Source organism: Hemitrygon akajei, chromosome 20 (assembly GCF_048418815.1).
Source record: "Hemitrygon akajei chromosome 20, sHemAka1.3, whole genome shotgun sequence".
Classification (NCBI taxonomy): Eukaryota; Metazoa; Chordata; class Chondrichthyes; order Myliobatiformes; family Dasyatidae; genus Hemitrygon; species Hemitrygon akajei.
In genome coordinates this window covers 14,132,428-14,155,610 of record NC_133143.1, presented here as the reverse complement: position 1 = coordinate 14,155,610, position 23,183 = coordinate 14,132,428, and the positions used below count along the sequence as shown (strand labels likewise).

The window sequence follows — 23,183 nt, the reverse complement described above, 5'->3', positions numbered from 1 at the left end:
TACATGAGGCTGTGGAGGGATCTCACAATATGACAAGTGTTTAAACTGCTAAGCTCTTGGTCATTCTTGTGGAGATGTTCAGCAAACAGCACCAACATGGAATTTGACCTCCCCAATGCCATGATGAGCAAGTATACTGTTATAAACTGAACATAACTAAATATTACTACCTCACCTGGAAAGAAGTGTTTGAATCCTTAGGCTACAAGCAAGGAAGTGAAAGAGTATCTTCTGTAGGGAATGGTAGTGGATAGGGAAGCACATATTGAGGATGAGTGAAGATTGTACCAGCTGTTGGGAGAAGTAGTCCCTCCAGAATACTAAATGGGGAAGTATAGAGAGACATGCTTGGTAGTAATCAAGCACTCTGGGCATCAGGATTCATGAAGGATAATTCCTTCAATATGGTGAGGCTTGGAAAGGCAGTTGACAACAGAAAACACAGCATTTCTATGGTTCTAGAAAGAAGAGGAAGGATTGAGATCTGGGAATAAAATGGATGTAATTCAGCTCCTGGGTTAAAGGAATCATATTTGAAGCAAAAAGAAGCCATATTGAAGCATTGTCTGTAAAATGGCAACTTCAGAAGAGATGTAATGGAGGTAGATAAAGCAAGTGAATGGAATAAAGGAAGCAGCTGACTTAAGTATAATCATTGGGGAACCAATAGCTTTCAGTGGGATATCCTCAGAAGTGGCAAGGTTCAGGAAAGATAGAGTGAGAGATAAATTGTATGTAGGCAAAGGTGAGTGTCAATCAGAAGCAAAGTTGGTGAAATGTTGATTTGCGGTTACAGCAGAAAACAGCTCTGATGCAGGGATCGTAAGTATAAAGTGAATAAAACAGGGCTAAGTACACAGCTCTGTGGTACTTAATTAAATTAAACAATATATTTACTATATTTAATTAATAAAATTAAACAATATATTTGCTATAATACAACTACTATATAGACATACACAGCATAGTAAATTTTAAATTGGCCATTCAGACCTAAATGTAATCGCTGTGGAGGATTTTTCACTCTTGTGAGATAACATCTTTCCTGAGAAGGGAGTTCACTCTGCTTGGCAGACTTGTGGCTTGAAACAATCTCAGGTTTTAGGGCTTTGTCAGTCATAATTGTAGGAGTTGACTCTGGGGCTGCAGGAAGTGGGTCTGACAACTATTGACACCTTCCTTCTAGACATATTGGCATCCCATACAGTGTATGGTAACCTGCTTAATCAGGCCACCAGACAAAGCTTCAAACCAACACTTTCATTTTGACCATGCCGTGATGACTGACATGTACTGTAGTCCTCCAACACTTTAGCTCTCAGCTTCGATAGGACAATAACTCTCAATCCCCACAGAAGGCAATCTCTGTCAAAGGAAAGTACATCCCAGCAATGGTAAAACTGGGAGGAAACTGGAATTTCTGTTGCACATTCCAGCCATTTTGAATTGCCATGTAGACCTGAGAAAGTATGGGGTCTTTTCTAGTTTCCTTTCGATAGGCAGACTTTTGATTTGCATTAGGAAAAATACATAGAGGAGTATTTCCTCTTTAAGTATTTCTTTTTCTAAGGATAAATGGGACCATCCATCTGCATTTCCATGATTAGTCATCCTTTCGAATTCAATCTTGTAATTTTGTCCTCAACAAAACAGAACTCAACTCTGCATTTGTGCTGCTGCTGATAATGGAACATCCTTCTGTGGATTGAAAATGAACACCAGTGGTTGATAATCAGTAATGAGGGTAAACTCTTTCCACCACTGCTTGAATTTTTTCAATGGACCTGTGTAAATCTTGTGCATCAATAGTGTGACCACAGTAAGTGATGTTTGATATAAAGGGTTCACACTTACTGTATCGTGCTCTAAGCCCATAATCTTCTAATCTCTTTAACACTGCCTTGAAATTTGGAGATGTTCCTTGTTATCCTCATGAGTAACAATGATGTTAGCCAGGTAATACTGAGTGCCTGGGCAGCTTTCCAGCACTTGATCCATCGCTTTCTGCCAGACTGCAAGTGCAGATGCTGCTCCAAAAATAAGCCTATTACAGTATTTATGGTGAGAAATTCTTTGCTTTTGTCTTTTATTTCCATCTGTAGGTAGGCCTCAGCTAAGTCGACTTTGCTGAAGTGTTTCCCTCCAGAAAGGTTTGCAAAAATATCCTCTATCCTGGGCAGAGGGTATTGATCTACTTTCAGTACTGGGCTGATAGTGTGGCGAGATCTGAAGGATTATTCTAAGTGGACTGTTCCTTTAAAAAGAGAGAGAGGGAGCGAACAGGGTGTGTGCTATTACAGGGAGAGAGAGAGCAGCAAAAAGTCTGTGAGTTGCCTTGGAAACTGAAAGACAGAACTATATGATGGACCATTCATGTTCAGCACTTGTGAGATATATACAAGGTCAGTTGGCTTTGTAATCAGTCATGCCAGACACCAAGGAAGACACTGGTTGAGCTTTGTGTGCCCATGAAAAAGGTGGGGGGTTTTCTCACAGTGTGGACAAAAGGCCTAACCAGTGGAACGCTATCGGTGTGTTTAACCCTTGCCTGGGTTGATAGCGGTACCAAGTGAAAATGGCATTCTCTTTTTGTGGTCACAGTCGGTGACTGTAAGTTCAGAAGATTTGACCAGGAGGGCGACGTGGAGGATTCATCGGCATTGGCACTGGGAAGACAAAACAACTCTCACTCTCTCTCTCTCCAACTCTACTCAAATCAAATTCCAGAACTGAATTGACTACTTACCATACCACCGTAAGACTGTATCATCTAATCACCTGAGCTGGGAGAAGCTTGGGAACTTTATTTACTCACTTATATATATATGCATATACTTTGCTAACCTGTTTTGCCTTATCTTGTTTTATATTACTTTATCACGTAGTTATTAATAAAATAGAGTTTATAACGGAAGACTCAGACTCCAGGTGTGTCCATTTCTACTGGTTCTTTTTAACCTGTTACCTTAAAGTCACCACAGATCCCAACAGACAAATATTTGTTGGTTACTGAGACCTGTGGTGTTTCCCATGGGCTTCAGTCAACCTTGAAAAGAATTCCTTCAGACGCCACATGATCTAGGTCGTCAACGAATTTATCACATATGGTATAAGGATCCTAACGGGCTCTGTAAGCCATGGGTGTGGCATTTTCACTTAACACTATTTTCCCTTGATATGTTAGAGTTTTCCAATGCCTTCCTTGAACACAGCTGTGACATCATCCAATACCTTCCTTAATTTGCTTACAGTTGACTATTTTAGGGGATTTGGCATGCAAATTGTGGTTGGATCTGCAATCAAGTTATAGTTGTTTCTGCCAATCACAGCCCAACAATGCTTCCTGATTTTCACAATATACAACCAGTGTGAGTTGTTGGTCATTGTATTTCACTATTACAAATGTCATTCCCACAAGAGTTAACTTTGTTCCTATATAAATTATTAGTTGGATGTCTGCAGGATTCAGTTCAGTATCTTTGAAATGTCATTCAAACTCAACTTCTGGAATGACTGAAACAGCCAAGCTGGTGTCCAATTCCCTTTTAGTTAATTGGCCAACTGGCCGTTCACTTCTGGTGTAAACTGAAACTTTACTTTTTATCTTTTTCTATTCTCTGTGCAGTCCATTTACTTTTGGCTGCCCAACATGCTGTTTGTATGTTGCATTTTCTCCAGGATTCACCTTTAAACCTGCCTTAATCAAGAGTGTGTAAGTCCCTGCCGCAGTGGTAACACAACTTGTCAGCTAGGCAGGTTTCTGTTTGGATGTTGCAAGCTCACTTTCATTCCTGACTGCAACTCAGTTGTGTCTTTGTCTGCTGTTTCCATTGATACAGCAATTTCAACTGTTCAAATTTCAAATGAGAGCTGTGCTTCAGCTAGAAGCCATTTTTGAAAACTTTCTTGTAAGATTCCACAAACTAAATGATCTCTCAGTGCATCATTAAGCCCATCACTGAACTGACAATGCTCAGGCAATTTCTTCAAGTCCGCTATATAAGCTGAAATGGACACCCCTGCCTTTGGATTCCATTTATGAAACCTAAAGCATTCTGCAATCAACAATGGCTTTGCTTCTAAATGATCCTGCATTACTTTCATGTTTTCAGCAAAGCTCATTTCAGCTGGCTTGGTTGGAGCAGTCAAACTGTATGCTCTTCCACAAGTTACACTTAGCAAAACTGGCACTTGTTTCTCATTGGCCACTTAATTTGCTTCAATGTACCTCTTGACACATCTGGATGCATCAGCCAGTTATCAATCGTGCAATTGAATGTGTCTACCTTTCCAACATAGCCAGCCATTTCTGTTCTTTTTTTAATTTATGATTATTATCAACTGGTACTCACTGCTTATGAACCTGTGAACTCATCCATTTTCTGCCTTTTTTTTAAACTCGACCATCTTTCTCCTTCTGAAGAAAAAAAAACATGCTGCACTTGTTGTTTAGCTCGGACATCTTGCTACATTTTTTAAATTCAAGTGTTTTGCTTTACTTTTTTCTTAAGTTGTGCGTCATCTCGAGTTCATTTTAAAACTTACTCATTGCCACTGTTATGTTTTGAAACTTCAAAACGTAATACTAATTGAAAGAAAACACAGAGCTGGAAAAAACATGTTTAGCTCTGTGTTTTTCTTTTATGAGGCATGCTCTCATGACGTGGTGGCGTAATAACACATAACTTCTACGTACTTTTACTTGTAACCCAAAATGAAGTAATTGAACAAAATAGTAATACTTAATCAAACAATATATTTACAATATTACTCAAATATTACTGAAATATTAAATACACAAGAGTACCGTTCTATGTTCTAATACAGATTTACTTCAGTTGATGCCAATCACTCACTCACCAATGAGTGTTGTCTGGGTGCTATTAGGTTAAAAAGCAAGCAGTGGAAACTAGTTGGCTGCTTGTATTTTACTCAAGAGACAAGGGTTAATAAGACATTACAATCTTTGCACCATTTTCACTCCAACCCCGCCTCCCACCTTCACACACAATTCCACTCTCCCCTATCCATACCATGAATTTTGCTTTTACATGATCACAGACTTCACCAGGATTGCTGACATCATCTGAAGAACAAGTAAATGAATGCACATTTTAAACATACTTGGTATTGCATACAAGGACACAAGGAATAGACTACCCAGATGTGGATGGTATTGTTAATGATTCAAAAAAATTGATAAGGAGTTCAAAATTTCTGATAACAAAAGCAATTAAGTTACTTTGTGGTTTCAAAACTTGCTGATTTTAGTGTATGTAAAAGTGTATGCTCATGATCTCTAATAATGGTGTTTCATGCTGGCAATAACTGCTTGGAAAGTCCATCCACTTTTCATTCAGTGAGCAAAGATTATACCTTCTGGACCTATACATTCTCACATTCATTTGAGAAGAGGTTTTTCTACAGTGTCAATATAGTGGTTTTATTATACCCCCCTGAAGCCCACCATGTCAGTACTTAGCAAAAAATTACAGCCAATAGCTATAAATATATGAAATGAGTTATGTGATCTATTCTAATCAGAGAACTGAAATATGGAAATATTTCTGGAAAGAGATCTAGAAATATAATCTATTTAATCAGATGCTAAACCATCTCTGAAATTTCGTTGTTCTACCAACTATAATACTTAATATTTTTACAGTAAAGGTGAAAATGAGTGAAAGATCTACGTGCAGCAATGCTTAGCCATCCAAGAAATATAATTGTTGTGGAGATCACACCAGGAAGATTAAATGAGATTGCCTGATTCAAGAACAAGCAAAAATAGGCAAAGCACAGTGCTCAGGAAAATAAGACATTGTAGAAACTTAAACAAAACTCTTAGCACAAACTAAATTGTGATTTAATAAAGACAGAAAATGCTGGTAATATTCAGCAGGTCAGGTAGCTTATGTAGAGTGAGAAATAGTGTTAGGAAAGCTGAGTATTTGTAGCATGTTTTCAATCAATATGAATACCTGTATGAGCTAAGGATCATTGCACAGTCATAGTTTACTGAGATTACTCAATACAAAATTTAGCACCAGAAGTAACCCCTCTTCTTTTGGTGTGAGATGGGCAAATTATTGCCATCCTTAAACTGAATGCCAAACAAAAAAGCAAAATGTAAAATAACTTACTTTTATGTAGCACCTACATAATATCCTAAGGCATCCTTCCGAGGTAAGAAGATGAAAACTATGAAGGCGTCCCCAGGTAACGAACACCCAAGTTATGGTCTCTACTCAGGAACAAGTCCCCATTTTGTTACCAAATTCATAAGTTTAGTGTACATACATATGTTCATTCTTATGAACCGCAAAAGTAGTTTCCTCTCTGCATACTTAGTAATTACGTTAGCTTTATATGCTAGATTGATTCTGGACTGGGGCACCCTTGTAAATTTGTGCGACTGTTGATGAAGCACTGATTACATATGTTATAACACTGGAGAGAGTGTAGAGGAAATTCACTAGAATGTTGCCTGGGATGGAGCATTTCAGTTATGAGGAGAGACTGGACAGGGTAGGTCTGTCCTCTCTGGAGCAGAGGAGGTTAAGAAGACAAGTTAACTTTTCATTCAACAGCCCACGCAGTACGTTGTGTACAAAGCTAGACAGGGGGTTGAACATCTTCTTAAAAATCACCTAAGCTGGAAGCTTTCTTCAGAGCTTTTAAATGAGAAACTACAAAAAGATAAGTAAAACACTTATTAGATTCAATACAGATCATCGTGCACATGAATGAATTAATATTATTGATTTTTCTCACTATCAGCATTAAATGCTGATAGTAATACACACATGCAATACTCTATATTTATGCCATGGACCAGAGCGAATTCATGGCACAATGATAGCTTAAAGTGATGAACTATTTACCAATATTAAGAAAGCTTAAGACTCACAAATATTGCTGTTTCAAGGGCAAATAAAGAGTGAATGCAGATGGATGGTGTTCTACTGTGTTTGCCCCAAGTCAAAATCCAAATTACCCTGTGCAGGAAATGATGTAAAAAAAAGTTTACAAGCAGGAAGTGTTGTTTGTGCAAAACAAACTGCATACAAAACAAACAGTGCCTCTAGTGGCAGAACAGTAAACATAGGCAATATTCAGAGTTCTTACTGGTGAGTAGTTACCTACAGAGCTAAGCCTATACTTACGTGATAAATGGAACTCACGTGTACTTAAATGACCTACCTTCTACAAGGTATTCAAAAAGATTACAAGCAGATGACTAAATTTAATCTTTTCTTTTATATCTATAATATCAATTTTGTTTTTTATTTCTAGCTTAGCCAGAGGCCTACTGTGGAGGAGTTGAGGGAGAGAAAAATCCTTATCCGTTTCAGTGACTATGTGGAGGTGGCTGAAGCCCAGGACTATGACAGACGTGCCGACAAGCCGTGGACGAGACTGACAGCTGCTGACAAAGTAAGATCTCAGGAACAAATATACAGATGTATTGGAATGGCAATATTATAAGCATTTCTTTTAACTAGTTTTGCTGAAAACTAGCAGCAAAGCAAATGATACACAACAATAAACGCATTTTACTGAATGTGGGTTTCATGTTCACAGTCCAAATGAATGGTCTTGGCCCGAAATGTCAACTGTCCATTTCCCTCCATAGATGCTGCCTGAGCAATTTTATGTGTTCTTCATATTCCAACATTTGCAGTCTCATGTGTCTCTGTTTCATGTTCACACCACTACTGAAACGTGGAGAGTTCGTGCATGGAGGTGATGCCTCTGTCCCCTGAACCATAGGTTCAGCATTGACTATATCCAATGAATTGCTACTTTCAGCAGTACATGCTCTGACTTTCCTCAGTGACTCTATCTGTACTGCAGGTATGACAGACAGTAAATTCTGTACATGTGGGCGCCTGTACATGTGCTCAGCCTAAAGACAAACTTTCCAGCACTCCCACTAATCCATAAAATATTGATCATTCATAAAATACTGGTCCCTGAAACTTGGGAGGAAATGTCAGTAAATTTGTTGACTCTCAAGAAATTCATCAATGAGCCACTGTCCATGAACCACTTCTCCCAAATTTTCCCAAATCTAGAAACATGCGCTGGGATCATAATAGCAAAGTAATCCTTGTTCCATGGAATCAATGCAAGATATAGAGCAAATTGGTGATTCCACCTCGCAGTCATCTGATTTTCTATGCAATACTATTCACACTGTGCTGCTACACATACATAGGACCTAGCTTCATGGGTGTCTGGTACAAGCTGAAACCTAAAAAATGTTGATTGAAGCCACCCCGCCTCTCTTAAAAGGGAAGTGCTCTATGCCTATAGCTAATGGTGGAAAATCTTGTCACTGATGCTTGAATAGAGAACAAGCACAAGGAGTTTTGCATCTTGGTTGACAATGGTGGAGAAAGTTAGAGAGATCTTCCCTCTGAAGATATGATGAGGTTTTCCAGGCTAATGTCACCAACCAAGGTGAGCATCAGTGGAAGTTTAAGAGCCTTGTGTTATACAGCTAAATGAATGCACCATTAAATTCCATCCACCAACATCCTCTCACACTGTTCCTTGCAATCACCTATCAAGACCCATTAGTCAGAACTCCTACCATCAGCTTGTACAAAACTTGCCTTCTCACATAGCACTGCTCCAAGACATGCATTCAACCCTTGTACATTCCACACCTTGCCAGCTGTTCAGGAAATAGAGACAAACTATAAAACGCACAAGAAAACGCTAAAAGAACTCACTCTCCATTCCATAAGTAGACAACACAGAACAACAGAGTAGACGGTGAAGGGCAAGCATGAGTTAAATGGTTCACTTATCTGGATGACAGAGTATTATTTTTGAATTACTGGCACAGTGTCCTTGGCCAGAGATGGAACAGTGATATTGAAGATGATTCTGTGGTCCTACCTAATTCCTCTTCTGACATCTCTCATTCCACATCATCAGCAGAAGATGGTGTAACCATTCCTGCCTCCATTCACCATGAGCACATTGTGCCTTTGTGCTTCTCTTTAAGTCAGTTAAAAATTGCAAGCTGATCAAACAGAGGTAACTAAGCAAGAAGCCAGCAATAAAGGGAGCACCCCAGTGTGTGTTCTGCAGGCACCAGCTCAAATGCTATCACTAATTAATGATAGCCAATGCAGAATTGCATGTGGTGAGCCTTTGGGCAGTGGTCGTATGCAGTCTGGTCAAGGGAAAAGAATAGCCCAGGTCCTAGCTCTGAGAAGATTATGATGAGGACTACAGTGGGGCAACATTCATGGCAGCATTCCAGGCATGGTGTAGTTGCAGGCCTGTTTGAAAACATGCACTAGGCTATCGGAGTGAGAGATGTCCATTTCAACCATGTACAGGTCATTGCACAAAGCCTGGAGCCCATCATTGTAGGGTGGAAATAATGGCCATCCTCACACAACAACTTCTCAACAAATAACTACGGTTGTCTTCAAAGCACAAATTTAAACAGGTTTTCCCAAATGCAATTGTACTCGAACCAGTGCATAATACAAATAGTGTTCCCTAATCCACCGATCACATGAGTTACAGCAGAGTTACCATGCCGTGACCTTGTTGATCTTGTAAAAGAAAAAAAAACCACGTTTTTACCATTTGAGTACAACCACAATGTCATTTGTACAAGCTAAACTTAAACCTCTAAATCCATCCTGAATAAGGTAAACAATTTAAAAAGAACTGGTGAGAAGTGTTCACTTCAGGGTATTTCTAGCCATCACATTGTGTTCAACTTACTATTGGAAGAACTAGCAACCTGACACTCACACCCCAGAACTAGCACAGAAACAAGCCTTTGGCCCATCTAGTCCATGCATCTGCACCCCTACATACCCCTCCCATCCAGGTACTTATCCAAATTTCTCTGAAATGGTGAAATAGCAGGGGAATTGGAATCAGAGTGATAAGGCTGAAGATGAAGCAGCTGGTATACAAGTCAAAACATTGTAGACTGTCGGGAAGGACAAACAGATGATATGGCAAAATTGCAGTGGGATGAATATAATACAGGGCCAAATCAAAAAAGAGTGATGAATGCAGGACGGAATGTATTTGAATGCACTCACTGTACGAAATTAGATAGACGATCTTCTACCGTACAGTAGATAGAGATCGGCAGGTATGACATTGTGGGCATCATTGAGTTGTGGCTGAAAGAAGATCACAATTGCGAGCTTAACATCCAAGGATACGCACTGTATTGAAAAGACAGGCAGATAGGCAGAGTCAGTGGGTTGGCTCTGTTGGTAAAAAATGAAATCAAATCCTTAGAAAGAGGTGACATATTTTTGGAAGATGTAGAATCCTCGTAAACCATATAAACCATATAACAATTACAGCACGGAAACAGGCCATCTTGGCCCTTCTAGTCCATGCTGAACACTTACTCTCACCTAGTCCCACCAACCTGCACTCAGCCCATAACCCTCCATTCCTTTACTGTCCATATAACTATCCAATTTTTTTTTTAAATGACAATATCGAACCTGCCTCTACCACTTCTACTGGAAGCTCATTCCACACAGCTACCACTCTCTGAGTAAAGAAATTCTTCCTCATGTTACCCTAATCTTTTGCCCTTTAACTCTCAACTCATGTCCTCTTGTTTGAATCTCCCCTACTCTCAATTGAAAAAGCCTATCCATGTCAACTCTATCTATCCCCCTCATAATTTTAAATACCTCTATCAAGTCCCCCTTCAACCTTCTACGCTCCAAAGAATAAAGACCTAACTTGTTCAACCTTTCTCTGTAACTGAGGTGCTGAAACTCAGGTAACATTCTAGTAAATCTCCTCTGTACTCTATTTTGTTGACACCTTTCCTATAATTTTGTGACCAGAACTGTAGACAATACTCCAAATTTGGCCTCACCAATGCCTTGTACAATTTTAACATTACATCCCAAGTCCTATACTCAATGCTCTGATTTATAAATGCCAGCATACCAAAAGCTTTCTTCACCAACTTATCCACACGAGATTCCACCTTTAGGGAACTATGAACCATTATTCCTAGATCACACTGTTCTACCGCATTCTTCAATGCCCTACCATGTACCATGTATGTCCTATTTTGATTAGTCCTACCAAAATGTAGCACCTCACATTTATCAGCATTAAACTCCATCTGCCATCTTTCAGTCCACTCTTCAGGGATAAGTGCCAGGTGGGAAATCTGTGGGGAAATAAAAAGGAAGCATATGTTAGATATAAGAAGCAGGAAGTAGGAAGGGCTCATGAGAAATATCGGGTAGCCAGGATGGAGCTAAAGAAAGGACATAGGAGCGCTCGAAGGGGGCATGAGAAGGCCTTGGCATGTAGGATTAAGGAGAACCCCAAGGCGTTCTATGCATATGTGAAGAACAGGAGGATGATGAGAATGAAGGTGGGACCGCTAAAGGATAAAGAGGGCAACATGTGCCTGGAGGCGGAAGAGGTTGGGGCAGTCCTAAATGAATACTTTGCTTCAGTATTCACAAGTGAAAAAGATCTTGATCAGAGTGAGGTCGAAATAGAGCAGGCCTGTGTGCTGGACAATGTGGAGATGACAGAAAAAGTGCTGGATCTTCTTAAAAACATCAAGATTGATAAATCCCCAGGGCCAGATATGATACACCCCAGGTTGTTGTGGGAATTGAGAGAAGAGATCGCTGGAGCATTAGCTAAGATCTTTGAATCCTCTTTGGCTACAAGGAAAGTGCTGGAGGACTGGAGAATGGCAAATGTAGTTCCCTTGTTTAAAAAAGGTAATAGGAAGAAACCTGGGAACTATAGACCGGTGAGTCTCACGTCAGTGGTCTGCAAACTACTGGAAAGGATTCTTAAGGATAGGATCCATGAGCATTTGGAGAAGTACAGTCTACTCATGGATAGTCAATATGGCTTTGTGAAGGGAAGATATGCCTCACGAGGCTGATTGAGTTTTTTGAAGAGGTAACAAAAGAAATTGATGAGGGTAGGGCAGTGGATGTGATCTACATGGACTTTAGCAAGGCATTTGACAAGGTCTCTCACGAGAGACTTATCGAGAAAGTCATGAGGCATGGGATAAGTGGAACCTTGGCTGTTTGGATAGAAAATTGGCTTAAAGGAAGAAAGCAGAGGGTAGTTGTGGAAGGAAAGTATTCTACCTGGAGGTCAGTGACAAGTGGAGTGCCGCAGGGATCTGTCCTGGGACCCCTGCTATTTGTGATTTTTATAAATGACCTGGCTGTAGAGTCAGAAGGATGGGTGAGTAAGTTTGCGGATGACACAAAGATTGGAGGAGTTGTGGATAGAGCTGCAGCTTGTCAAAGGTTACAAGAGATGAAGGTTTACAAGGAAGTTACAAGGTTATGGAGTGATAGAGCAGTGAAAGAAGTGCATGGAGTAAAGCCAGATCTAACAAATAGAGAGGCTTTGAGGAAAGAGAAGCAGAATAAAGGGTGTAAAGGTAGTAAGGTAGAAGGGCTAAAGTGTGTGTACTTCAATGCAAGAAGCATCAGGAACAAAGGTGATGAACTGAGAGCTTGGATACATACATGGAATTATGATGTAGTGGCCATTACGGAGACTTGGCTGGCACCCGGGCAGGAATGGATTCTCAATATTCCTGGATTTCAGTGCTTTAAAAAGGATGGGGGGGGGGAGGGGAGGAGGGGTGGCATTACTGGTCAGGGATACTATTACAGTTGCAGAAAGGGTGGGTAATGTAGCAGGATCCTCTTTTGAGTCAGTATGGGTGGAAGTCAGGAACAGGAAGGGAGCAGTTACTCTACTGGGGGTATTCTTTAGGCTCCCTGGTAGCAGCAAAGATACCAAGGAGCAGATTGGGAGACATATTTTGGAAAGGTGCAAAAATAACAGGGTTGTTATCATGGGTGACTTTAACTTCTCTAATATTGATTGGCACTTGACTAGTTCCAAGGGTTTAGATGGGGCAGAGTTTGTTAAGTGTGTCCAGGATGGATTCCTGTCACAGTATGTTGACTAGGGGTAATGCCATACTAGATCTAGTATTAGGTAATGTACCAGGTCAGGTCACAGATCTGTCAGTGGGTGAGCATCTGGGGGACAGTGATCACCGCTCCCTGACCTTTAGCATTATCATGGAAAAGGATAGAATCAGAGACAACAGGGAAATTTTTAATTGGGGAAGGGCAAATTATGAGGCTATAAGGCTTGTGGGTGTGAATTGGGATGATGTTTTTGCAGGGAAATGTACTATCGACATGTGGTCGATGTTTAGGGATATCTTGCAGGATGTTAGGGATAAATTTGTCCCGGTGAGGAAGATAAAGAATGGTAGGGTGAAGGAACCATGGGTGACAAGTGAAGTGGAAAATCTAGTCAGGTGGAAGAAGGCAGCATACATGAGGTTTAGGAAGCAAGGATCAGATGGGTCTATTGAGGAATATAGAGTAGCAAGAAAGGAGCTTAAGAAGGGGCTGAGAAGAGCAAGAAGGGGGCATGAGAAGGCCTTGGCAAGTAGGGTAAAGGAAAACCCCAAGGCATTCTTCAATTATGTGACGAACAAAAGGATGACGGGAGTAAAGATAGGACCGATTAGAGATAAAAGTGGGAAGATGTGCCTGGAGGCTGTGGAAGTGAGTGAGGTCCTCAATGAATACTTCTCTTCGGTATTCACCACTGAGAGGGAACTTGATGACGGTGAGGACAATATGAGTGAGGTTGATGTTCTGGAGCATGTTAATATTAAGCGAGAGGAGGTGTTGGAGTTGTTAAATTACATTAGGACAGATAAGTCCCCGGGGCCTGACAAAATATTCCCCAGGCTGCTCCACAAGGCAAGGGAAGAGATTGCTGAACCTCTGGCTAGGATCTTCATGTCCTCGTTGTCCACGGGAATGGTACTGGAGGATTGGAGGGAGGCGAATGTTGTCCCCTTGTTCAAAAAAGGTAGTAGGGATAGTCCAGGTAATTATAGACCAGTGAGCCTTACGTCTGTGGTGGGAAAGCTGTTGGAAAAGATTCTTAGAGATAGGATCTATGGGCATTTAGAGAATCATGGTCTGATCAGGGACAGTCAGCATGGCTTTGTGAAAGGCAGATCATGCCTAACAAGCCTGATAGAGTTCTTTGAGGAGGTGACTAGGCATATAGATGAGGGTAGTGCAGTGGATGTGACCTACATGTAAGGCATTTGACAAGGTTCCACATGGTAGGTTTATTCAGAAAGTCAGAAGGCATGGGATCCAGGGAAGTTTGGCCAGGTGGATTCAGAATTGGCTTGCCTGCAGAAGAGGGTCTAGGCATATAGATGAGGGTCGTGGTGGAGGGAGTACATTCAGATTGGAGGCCTGTGACTAGTGGTGTCCCACAAGGATCTGTTCTGGGATCTCTGCTTGTTGTGATTTTTATTAACGACCTGGATGTGGGGGTAGAAGGGTGGGTTGGCAAGTTTGCAGACGACACAAAGGTTGGTGGTGATGTAGATAGTGTAGAGGATTGTCAAAGATTGCAGAGAGACATTGATAGGATGCAGAAGTGGGCTGAGAAGTGGCAGATGGAGTTCAACCCAGAGAAGTGTGAGGTGGTACACTTTGGAAGGACAAACTCCCAAGGCAGAGTACAAAGTAAATGGCAGGATACTTGGTAGTGTGGAGGAGCAGAGGGATCTGGGGGTGCATGTCCACAGATCTCTGAAAGTTGCCTCACAGGTAGATAGGGTAGTTAAGAAAGCTTATGGGGTGTTAGCTTTCATAAGTCGAGGGATAGAGTTTAAGAGTCGCAATGTAATGGTGCAGCTGTATAAAACTCTAATTAGGCCACACTTGGAGTACTGTGTCCAGTTCTGGTCGCCTCACTATAGGAAGGATGTGGAAGCATTGGAAAGGGTACAGAGGAGATTTACCAGGATGCTGCCTGGTTTTGAGAATATGGATTATGATCAGAGATTAAGGGAGCTAGGGCTTTACTCTTTGGCGAGAAGGAGGATGAGAGGAGACATGATAGAGGTGAACAAGATATTAAGAGGAATAGACAGAGTGGACAGTCAGCGCCTCTTCCCCAGGGCACCACTGCTCAGTACAAGAGGACAAGGCTTTAAGGTAAGGGGAGGGAAGTTCAAGGGGGATATTAGAGGAATGTTTTTCACTCAGAGAGTGGTTGGTGCGTGGAATGCACTGCCTGAGTCAGTGGTGGAGGCAGATACACTAGTGAAGTTTAAGACACTACTAGACAGGTATATGGAGGAATTTAAGGTGGGGTTTATATGGGAGGCAGGGTTTGACGGTTGGCGCAACATTGTGGGCCGAAGGGCCTGTAATGTGCTGTACTATTCTATGTTCTATGATATAGACAGGCTGCAGAATTGGGCAGAAAAATGGCAGATGGAGTTCAATCCGGATAAGTTTGAGGTGATGCATTTTGGAAGGACAAACCAGAAGACTGAGTACAGGATTAATGGTCAGTTACTTAAGAGTGTGGCTGAACAAAGGGACCTTGGGGTTCAAATCCATACATCCCTCAAGGTCGCTGCGCAGGTTAATAGGGTAGTTAAGAAAGCCTATGGGATGCTAGGCTTCATTAACAGGGGGATTGAGTTCAAGAGTAGAGAGGTCATGTTGCAACTCTACAAATCTCTGGTGAGACCGCACTTAGAGTATTGTGTTCAATTCTGGTCTCCTCATTATAGGAAGGATGTGGAAGCTATGGAGCGGGTGCAGAGGAAATTTATCAGGATGTTGCCTGGTTTGGAGAACAAGTCATATGAAGCAAGGTTAGCAGAGCTGGGACTTTTCTCTTTGGAGTGTAGAAGAATGAGAGGGGACTTGATGGAGGTCTACAAGATTATGAGAGGCATAGATAAGGTGGATAGTCAGTACCTGTTTCCCAGGGCACCAATAGCAAACCCCTGAGGGCATATGTACAAAATTAAGGGAGGGATGTTTAGGGGAGACATCAGGGGTATTTTTTTTTTCACAGGGATGTGAGTGCCTGGAATGACTTGCCAGGGATGGTGGTGGAGGCTGAAACATTAGGGGTATTTAAGAGCCCCTTGGATAGGCACATGGATGAAAGAAAAATAGAGGGTTATGGGGTAGTGGGGGGTTAGTTCTTTTTATTTAAAGATTATATGGGTTGGCACAACATGGAGGGGTGAAGGGCCTGTACTGTACTGTAATGTTCTATGGTTTTAAATTCTTTAAAAGCACCAGTACTTGCTTTTCTTTAATCATTATAGTTTCCATAACTACCCTACTTGTTTCCCTTACCTTACCTTATCCTTCTCCTTAGTGAATACCGAAGAAACAAAATTGTTCAAAATCTCCCCCATCTCTTTTGGCTCCACACAAAGCTGTCCACTCTGATTCTCTAAGGAACCAATTTTATCCCTCACTATCCTTTTGCTGTTAATATAACTGTAGTAACCCTTCCGATTTATTTTCACCTTACTTGTCAAAGCAACCTCATATCTTCTTCTAGCTTTTCTAATTTCTTTCTTTCAGCAAGGACTAGAAGGGCCAAGATGGCCTATTTCCATGCTGTAATTGTTATATGGTTATAAGATTCTTTTTACATTCTTTATATTCCTCGAGCTCCTCATTTACTCCATGCTGCCTATATTTATTATAGATCGCTCTCTTTTTCCGAACCAAGTTTCCAATATCCCTTGAAAACCATGGCTCTCTCAAACTTTTAAACTTTCCTTTCAACCTAACAGGAACGTAAAGATTCTGTACCCTCAAAATTTCACCTTTAAATGACCTCCATTTCTCTATTACGTCCTTCCCATAAAACAAATTCTCCCAATCTACTCCATCTAAATCCTTTCGCATCTCCTTAAAGTTAGCCCTTCTCCAATCAAAAATCTCAACCTTGGGTCCAGTCCTATCCATAATTATATTGAAACTAATGGCATTGTGATCACTGGACCCAAAGTGCTCCCCAACACATACCTCCATCATCTGACCTATCTCATTCCCTAACAGGAGATCCAACACTGCCTCTTCTCTAGTTGTTGCCTCTATGTATTGCTGCAAAAAACTATCCTGCACACATTTTACAAACTCCAAACCATCCAGCCCTTTTACAGTATGGGCTTCCCAGTCTATGTGTGAAAAATTGAAATCTCCGACAATCACAACCCTCTGCTTACTATAAATATCTGCTAACTCCTTACAAATTTGCTCCTCCAATTCTCGCTCCCCATTAGGTGGTCTATAATACACATTTAGAAGTGTTACTACACCTTTCCCATTCCTCAATTCCATCCTCCCTAGACGAGCCCTCTAATCTCTCCTGCCAAAGCACCACTGTAATATTTTCTCTGACAAGCAATGCAACACCTCCCCCTCTTGCCCCAGCAATTCTATCACACCTGATGCAACGAAATCCAGGAATAATTAGTTGCCAATCACACCCCTCCTGCAGCCATGTTTCACTAATAGCTACAACATCATATTTCCAGGTATCAATCCATGCTCTAAGCTCATCCACATTTCTTACAATGCTCCTAGTATAAAAATAAATGCATTTAAGAAATTCTCCACCTCTTACTCTCTGTTTATCCCTAATGGTGCAAACAACTTTATTATCTTCTTTTTCTTCCTTCTCCCCTACAACTTCAGTCTGAGTGCTCCCCTTCTCTCTCACCTGCCTATCCTCCCTCACACACTGTCTACTAGCTTTCTCTATTTGTGAACTAACCTCTTCTCTCCTAGTCTCTTCAATTTGATTCCCACCCCCCCCCCCCCCAACTATTCTAGTTTGAAGTCTCCCCAGTAGCCTTCGCAAATCTCCCCGCCAGGATATTGGTCCCCCTAGGAATCAAGTGCAACCCGTCCTTTTTGTACAGGTCACACCTGCCCCAAAAGAGGTCCCAATGACCCAGAAACTTGAATCCCTGCCCCTTACTCCAATCCCTCAGCCACACATTTATCCTCCACCTCATTCCATTCCTACTCTCACTGTCGCGGGGCACAGGCAGTAATCCCGAGATTACTACCTTTGCAGTCCTTCTTCTCAACTCCCTTCCTAACTCCCTATATTCTCCTTTCAGGACCTCTTCCCTTTTCCTACCTATGTCATTGGTACCTATATGTACCATGACCTCTGGCTCCTCACCCTCCCACTTCAGGATATCTTGGACGCGATCAGAAACATCCCAGACCCTGGCATCAGGGAGGCAACTACCATCCGGGTCTCCAGACTGCATCCACAGAATCACCTATCTGACCCCCTAACTATCGAGTCCCCTATTACTACTGGCTTCCTCTTCCTTTCCCTACCCTTCTAAGCTACAGGGCCAGACTCTGTGCCGAAGGTACGGCCACTGTTGCTTTCCCCAGGTAGGCTGTCCCCTCCCCAACAGTACTCAAACAGTAGTAAATATTGTCAAGGGGTACAGCCACTGGGGTACTCTCTAATACCTGACTCTTCCCCTTCCCTTTCCTAACCGTGACCCAGTTGTCTGCTTCCCATGGCCTCGGTGTGACCACCTGCCTGTAACTCCTCTCTATCAGCTCCTCACTCTCCCGGACCAGATGAAGGTCATCGAGCTGCAGCTCCAGTTCCCTAACACAGTCCCTTAGGAGCTGCAGCGCGGCGCATCCGGTGCAGATATGGACGTCCGGGAGGCTAGGAGACTCCAGGACCTCCCACATCTGACACCGAGAACAACAAGCTGCCCTCACACTCATAACTCCCTCTTCCTCAAATAACAGGAAAAATTGAAACCTAAACCTACCTTGCCTCAACCGTTTCCTCCTAAGCCCATTGAGCCAAAGCCCTTAAGCCTTCACTCTGCTCCCTGCTCACTCCGCTGCCCGCTGTATAAGGCTGTGTTCTTTTTAAATCTTCAGCACTTCACTACCCGACGTCACACTCCTGTGCAGTCCTGCCTCTCTTAACCCCGATGAGAAGAAAAAATCAAAATGGCTCCAGCAGCACTCCCGTTCCGATTCTCAGACTTCCTTCTCCAAATTAAACCCAAATCAGGATTTCTGTCCTTTTAAATCTTCCGCGTTTCACTGTAGGTGGAATTAAGAAACTGCAGAATCTTTATGTTCCTGTTAGGTTGAAAGGAAAGGTTAAAGGTTTGAAAGCGCCGTGGTTTTCAAGGGATATTAGAAACTTGGTTCGGAAAAAGAGGGATGTCTACAATAGATATAGGCAGCATGGAGTAAAGGAATTGCTCGAGGAATATAAAGAATGTAAAAGGAATCTTAAGAAAGAGATTAGAAAAGCTAAAAGAAGTTACGAGTTTGGTTTGGCAAATAAGGTGGAAGTAAATCCGAAAGGTTTCTGCAGTTATATTAAAAGCAAGAGGATAGTGAGGGATAAAATTGGTCCCTTAGAGAATCAGGGTGATCAGCTATGTGTGGAGCCGAGGGAGATGGGAGAGATTTTGAACGATTTCTTCTCTTCAGTATTCACTAAGGAGAAGGAATTGAATTGTGTAAGGTGTGGGAAACAAGTAAGGAAGTTATGGAACCTATGACAAAAAGAGGTGGGAGTACTGGCGCTTTTAAGAAATTTAAAAGTGGATAAATCTCCGGGTCCTGACAGGATATTCCCCAGGACCTTGAGGGAAGTTTGTGTAGAGATAGCAGGAGCTCTGACAGAGATCTTTCAGATGTCATTAGAAACGGGGATTGTGCCGAAGGATTGGCGTATTGCTCATGTGGTTCCATTGTTTAAAAAGGGTTCTAGAAGTAAGCCTGGCAATTATAGACCTGTCAGTTTGATATCAGTGGTGGGTAAATTAATGGAAAGTATTCTTAGAGATAGTATTTATAATTATCTGGATAGACAGGATCTGATTAGGAGTAGCCAGCATGGATTTGTGTGTGGAAGGTCATGTTTGACAAACCTTATTGAATTTTTTGAAGAAGTTACGAGGAATGTTGATGAGGGTAAGGCAGTGGATGTAGTCTATATGGACTTCAGCAAGGCCTTTGACAAAGTTCCACATGGAAGGTTAGTTAAGAAGGTTCAGTCGTTAGGTATTAATGCTGGAGTAATAAAATGGATTCAACAGTGGCTAGATGGGAGATGCCAGAGAGTAGTGGTGGATAATTGTTTATCAGGATGGAGGCCAGTGACTAGCGGGGTGCCTCAGGGATCTGTTTTGGGCCCTATGTTGTTTGTAATATACATAAATAATCTGGATGATGGGTTGGTAAATTGGATTAGTAAGTATGCCGATGATACTAAGGTAGGAGGTGTTGTGGATAATGAGGTGGGTTTTCAAAGTTTGCAGGGAGATTTATGCCAGTTAGAAGAATGGGCTGAACGTTGGCAGATGGAGTTTAATGCTGAGAAGTGTGAGGTTCTGCATTTTGGCAGGAATAATCCAAATAGAACATACAGAGTAAATGGTAGGGTATTGAGGAATGCAGTGGAACAGAGAGATCTAGGAATAACAGTGCATAGTTCCCTGAAGGTGGAGTCTCATGTAGATAGGGTGGTGAAGAAGGCTTTTGGAATGCTGGCCTTTATAAATCAGAGCATTGAGTACAGAAGTTGGGATGTAATGTTAAAATTGTACAAGGCATTGGTAAGGCCAAATTTGGAATTTTGTGTACAGTTCTGGTCACCGAATTATAGGAAAGATATCAATAAATTAGAGAGAGTGCAGAGACGATTTACTAGGATGTTACCTAGGTTTCAGCACTTAAGTTACAGAGAAAGGTTGAACAAGTTAGGTCTCTATTCATTGGAGCGTAGAAGGTTGAAGGGGGATTTGATTGAGGTATTTAAAATTTTGAGAGGGATAGATAGAGTTGACGTGAATAGGCTGTTTCCATTGAGAGTAGGGGAGATTCAAATGAGAGGACATGATTTGAGAGTTAGGGGGCAAAAGTTTAAGGGAAACACGAGGGGGTATTTCTTTACTCAGAGAGTGATAGCTGTGTGGAATGAGCTACCTGTAGAAGTAGTAGAGGCCAGTTCAGTTGTGTCATTTAAGGTAAAATTGGATAGGTATATGGACAGGAAAGGAGTGGAGGGTTATGGGCTGAATGCGGGTAGGTGGGACTAGGTGAGATTAAGAGTTCGGCACGGACTAGGAGGGCCGGAATGGCCTGTTTCCGTGCTGTGATTGTTATATGGTTATATGGTTATATGCAAGGGTTAAAAGACCCTGATTGAAGTTACATACAGGTCCTGAACAGTAGCTAGAATGTGGGATATAAATTTCAATGGGAAATAGAAAAGGCATGTAATGAGGGCAATGTTACAATAGTCATGGAGGTTTCAATATGCAGGTAGATTGGGAAAATCATGTTGGTGCTGGATCCCAAGAAAGAGAATCTGTAGAATGCTTACAAGATGGCTTTTTTGAGCAGCTTGTGATTGAGTGCGCAAGGGGAAAGGCAGTTCTGGATTGGGTGGTGTTAATGAACCAAATTTAATTAGGGAGCTTAAAGTAAAGGAACCATTAGTAGATCAGTGATCATAATATGCTAAATTTCACCCTGCTGCTTGAGAGAGAAAAGATAAAGTCAGATGTATCATAGCAGAGCTCAGGGGATGAATCGTGGAATTATGATATTGTAGCCATTAGTGAGACTTGGGGGACAACAGGGACAAGACTGGTAGCTCAATATTCTGATAGAGCGAGAGGGGTGGCAGTACTAGTCAGGGGAAATGTCATGGCCGTGCTCAGTCAGGACAGACTGGAGAACTTGTCTAGTGAGGCTTTATGGGTGGAACTGAGGGCTACATTGCAGACCACACAGTGGTATGTGGGATTTAGAGGACCACATTTTTAGACAGAGCACATACTGTTGCAAGAAACTTAAGGTTGTGACAGTAAATGGTTTTAACTTTCCACATATTGACTGGGACTCCCATACTGCAAAAGGACTAGATGGGATAGAATTTGTCAAATGTGTTCAGGAAAATTTCCTTAATCGGTACATAGAAATTCCAACAAGAGAGTGTGTAATACATGATCTCCTATTAGTGAATGAGACAAGGCAGGTGACAGAAGTTTTGGTAGGATAGAAGTTCCTAACCTGGGGTCAATAGACCCCTTGCTTAATGGTATTGGTCCATGGCATAAAAATTATTGGGAACCCCTGGCGTAGGGTAACACTGCATCTAGTGACCATAATGTCATTAGTTTCAAGGTCATTATGGAAAAGAATAGGTCTGGTCCTCAGGTTGAGATTCTGAATTGGATAAAGATGATATTTGATAGTATCAGAAAGGATCTAACAAGTGTGGTTTAGGACAGGTTTTCTGGCAAAGGTGTATTTGGTATGTGGGAGGCTTTCAAAAGTGAAATTTTGAGAGTACCAAGTTTGAATATGCCTGTCAGAATAAAAGGCAAGGATAACAGATTTAGGAACCTTGATTTTCAAGAGATATTGAGGCCCTGGTTAAGAAAAACAAGGAGGAACATAGCAAGTATAAGCAGGTAGGGAGTATGAGAAATGCAAGGAAACACTTAAGAAAGAAATCAGGAAGGCTAAAAGAAGGCATGAGGTTTCAGTAGCAAACAAGGTGAAGAACAATCTTAAGGGCTTCCACAGATCTGTTAAGAGCAAAAGGGTTGCAAGAGACAAAATTGGATCTCTGAAAGATCAGAATTGTAATCAATGTGTGGAGCAAAAAGGGATGGATTTTTGGCATCTGTATTTACTCGGGAGATGGACACAGAGTCAATAGAAGTGAGGCAAAGCATCTGCAAATTTTAAACAGGAGGAGGTATTTGCTGTCTTCAGGCAAATTAGGTGGACATATCCCCAAGGCCTGATAAGGTGTTTCCTCGTACCCTGTGGGAGGCAAGTGCAGAAATTGCAGGGGCCATAGCAGAGATATTTTAAATCATCCTTAGTGACAGGTGAGTTACTAGAGGATTGGAAGTTAGCTAAAGTTATTACACTGTTTAAGGAAAGCTCTAAGAATAAAGCAGGAAATTATAGGTGGTGAGCCTGACATCAGTGGTGGGAAAGTTGTTGGAAGGTATTCTAAGGGACCAGATATGTGAATATTTGGATAGACAGGGAGTGATTAGGAACAATCAACATGGCTTTGTGCATGTTTGGTCATGTCTAACCTTTCATTTAGAGTTCTTTCAAGAAAGCTACCAATAAAGTTGATAAAGGCAATACAGTGGATGTTGTCTACATGGATGTCAGCAAAGCATTTGTCAAGGTCCCACGTGGAGGTTGGTCAGGAAGGTTCAGTCAGTTTGCATTAAGGATGAGGTA

The 23,183-nt window shown here is 41.6% G+C and overlaps 1 protein-coding gene across 6 annotated transcripts in view; it reads left to right on the top strand.

Moving 5' to 3' along the window:
* The window catches only part of phactr1 (phosphatase and actin regulator 1), a 474,929-nt gene that overhangs the window by 433,845 nt on the left and 17,901 nt on the right, over nucleotides 1–23,183 (top strand). For all 6 annotated transcript variants that reach the window (XM_073023899.1, XM_073023902.1, XM_073023903.1 and 3 more), the window contains one exon: nucleotides 7,297–7,437. In XM_073023899.1, coding sequence (XP_072880000.1) covers nucleotides 7,297–7,437 — 141 coding nt within the window. The remainder of the gene's footprint in view (nucleotides 1–7,296; nucleotides 7,438–23,183) is intronic.